Source organism: Solanum pennellii, chromosome 1, assembly GCF_001406875.1.
Source record: "Solanum pennellii chromosome 1, SPENNV200".
Taxonomy (NCBI): domain Eukaryota; kingdom Viridiplantae; phylum Streptophyta; class Magnoliopsida; order Solanales; family Solanaceae; genus Solanum; species Solanum pennellii.
Window position 1 is genome coordinate 91,712,595 of NC_028637.1, and position 1,293 is coordinate 91,713,887.

The window sequence follows — 1,293 nt, forward strand, 5'->3', positions numbered from 1 at the left end:
GTAAGATTGACCAAACTTTAAACAAAGACCATATTTAAAATTGTAAAAATTAAAGGAATCACATGGACAATTTTGATCTTAATTCAAGAACTATATTAAAACATATTCACTTGTAAACGTATTGCAGTATTAGATGCAACATGCCTTAAAATATATATTCACCTAAATAATTGCTCATATCTTATTATTCCACTAGTTATTAACTAAATCATCACAGGATTAAAATTATGCATGCATAGTTTTTTTAAGATAGTACGAGACTAAGAGTCCAAGACCATATAAAATACACTTTTAATTTATTGTTTCCAGACTGTTTAATTTAACATGATACTATAGTATACTATAGCCTAAAGCTTCAAAGCTAATGAATTTGAAATAAGTTCCATCGATATTCAATTAAGTGCCCTGGAAGATTCGAGCCAACATGATTCTTCTTCAATAACAATTTATTTATCTATCATGAATCTCATGGAAAAAAACTACTACGTAATAAATAAAAAGGGGTCAGCTTGCTATGAAAAATGCAAGTGATAACTAATTTCTCCAATGCATATATATCTGTAGAAGTTGAATGAAATTCATTGAGTGGAAAATAACAAATGGCAAAGTTCATGGCATTGCTTATGATCATGGCTTTATCTTATTTTACAGCTATAGCAAATTCACAGGTGAAGAACATTTTCTTACTAGCTGGACAGAGCAACATGTCCGGCCTAGGAGGCGTCGTTAATAACACATAGGATGGTATCGTTCCGCCAGAGTGTAGCCCAAATCCGGCCATCCTCAAACTTGATGCCAAACTTCAATGGGTGGAGGCAACTGAACCTTTACATGCACATATCGACGCGAATGTTACTTGTGGGATTGGTCCAGGTATGTAGAGGCGGATTTAAATAGATTAGACTCGCTCTGGACATGCTAACTATAAATTCTAGATTCGTCTTTGCAGGTATGCCCTTTGCAAATTCTTTGTTGAATAAAACTTCGTTTCTTGGGGAAATAGGGTTGGTACCATGCGCCATGGCTGGGAACAGAATCAGTCAATGGCAAAAGGGGACTTTCCTTTACAATCAGTTGGTGATGAGAGCCAAGGCTGTTGCAGTGCAAGAATGTGGGGTAACTAGAGCTATGCTTTGGTATCAAGGGGAGAGTGACGCAACATTACTGAGTAATGCAAATGCTTATAAAGGAAAAATGCAGCAATTTTTCACAGACTTGAGAAGTGATGTTGGGATACCAGATCTTTTGATTATCCAGGTAAACTTTAATTCGGTACTCCCTCCATTTCAATAA

The 1,293-nt window shown here is 35.5% G+C and overlaps 1 protein-coding gene across 1 annotated transcript; it reads left to right on the forward strand.

Annotated features, from left to right (window-relative positions):
• The first annotated feature begins 599 nt into the window (after positions 1–599).
• Positions 600–1,293, forward strand: LOC107024928 (probable carbohydrate esterase At4g34215). Its single transcript, XM_027913926.1, has 3 exons — positions 600–668; positions 741–873; positions 950–1,293. The coding sequence occupies exons 1-3, from the start codon at positions 600–602 to the stop codon at positions 1,291–1,293; spliced, it is 546 nt and encodes a 181-aa protein (XP_027769727.1).

Excerpts from the sequence above, each read along its gene's own strand:
- LOC107024928 (XM_027913926.1), top strand. The coding sequence starts at position 600 with ATGGCAAAGTTCATGGCATTGCTTATGATCATGGCTTTATCTTATTTT. Across the intron at positions 669-740 it reads CAGCTATAGCAAATTCACAG|GATGGTATCGTTCCGCCAGA; the intron begins GTGAAGAACATT and ends AATAACACATAG. Across the intron at positions 874-949 it reads TACTTGTGGGATTGGTCCAG|GTATGCCCTTTGCAAATTCT; the intron begins GTATGTAGAGGC and ends TCGTCTTTGCAG.